Raw genomic sequence first — 989 nt, 5'->3', positions numbered from 1 at the left:
CCCCCAGCCCAAGGTTTCCCCGCAGGTGAGCAGGGCGCTGGCAGCCTGTTCCCCCTCTTCCTGTTGGACCGAGGCCTCTCCCCCCGAGAGCTGGGGCTATGGAATGGAGTGGGGGCTGCGGCCTGCTCCGTCGCAGGCTCGGCCCTGGGCGGGGCCCTGCTGGCCAGGCACTGGTGAGCGCCCCACCGCCCTGCCGCCTCTACACCACTGACCACTCCGCCCCTGCCCCGAAGGCCTCCACTCCCCTGGCCTGGCCCCACACCTCCCGGCCCCGCCTACCCCTTGCCGGCCCTGCCCTGCGCCCCACACACTTCCCTGACCTCTGCCCCAGGCAGCCGCTGCCCCTGCTGAGGGCGGCGCTTGGGTGCCGCCTTGGGGGCTTGGCCGGCCAGACAGCCCTGCTCCTCCACCTGGACACACCTGGGGCCAGTCCGGGCCCTGGCACAGTCCCCAGAGGTGAGAGGCCGGCCTGGGGGTGGGGGGCGGCCGGGGCGGGGCAGCCTGCTGACCCGGCCTCCCCAGGGGCGGCCCTGCTGAGCCTGTGCCTGCAGCACTTCCTGGGGGGCCTGGTCACCACGCTGGCGTTCACCCTGATGATGCGCTGCAGCCGGCTGGCGCCCGGTGCCCTTCAGGTGAGGAGGCCGGCCTTGGCGGCTGTGGGATGCCCGCCGGGCCCCGCCCTGCCCTGACCGCCCCGCCCCGCCCCGCCCCCAGGCCACACATTACAGCCTCTTGGCCACACTGGAGCTGCTGGGCAAGCTGCTGCTGGGCGCCCTGGCGGGCGCGCTGGCCGACGGCCTGGGCACGCGCTGCTGCTTCTTCGCCTTCGTGGCCCTCACGGCTGTGCCGCTGCTGCACCTGCGCCTCGCGCCGGGGGCCCCGGGCTGAGCGTCAGCGGGCCCGCGGCTCCCGGGACTGGACTGGCCAGCAGGGGCATTAAACGTTACGTCAGCGTGAACTGTTTATTCTGCGTCTGGCTCGCACCGGGG

The 989-nt window shown here is 74.1% G+C and overlaps 2 protein-coding genes across 2 annotated transcripts in view; one reads left to right on the top strand and one right to left on the bottom strand.

The window, feature by feature from the left end:
• Positions 1–3: 3 nt before the first annotated feature.
• MFSD3 (major facilitator superfamily domain containing 3) lies at positions 4–958 on the top strand (the record flags this gene model as incomplete). Its single annotated transcript, XM_012725102.1, has 4 exons — positions 4–173; positions 332–456; positions 523–632; positions 715–958. Coding segments are annotated over 4 exons (579 nt in total), but the record flags the coding sequence as incomplete, so codon positions are not given.
• RECQL4 (RecQ protein-like 4) overlaps positions 892–989 on the bottom strand; it is a gene marked incomplete at its 5' end in the record, with an annotated part of 3,648 nt that continues 3,550 nt past the window's right edge. The window contains one exon of the mRNA XM_012725101.1: positions 892–920. Within this exon, the coding sequence (XP_012580555.1) occupies positions 892–920 (29 nt within the window). The remainder of the gene's footprint in view (positions 921–989) is intronic.

Source organism: Condylura cristata, unplaced genomic scaffold (assembly GCF_000260355.1).
Source record: "Condylura cristata isolate star-nosed mole 26May11 unplaced genomic scaffold, ConCri1.0 scaffold00015, whole genome shotgun sequence".
NCBI lineage: Eukaryota > Metazoa > Chordata > Mammalia > Eulipotyphla > Talpidae > Condylura > Condylura cristata.
The sequence above is the reverse complement of the archived record's forward strand: the minus strand, read 5'-3'. Positions and strand labels throughout refer to the sequence as shown.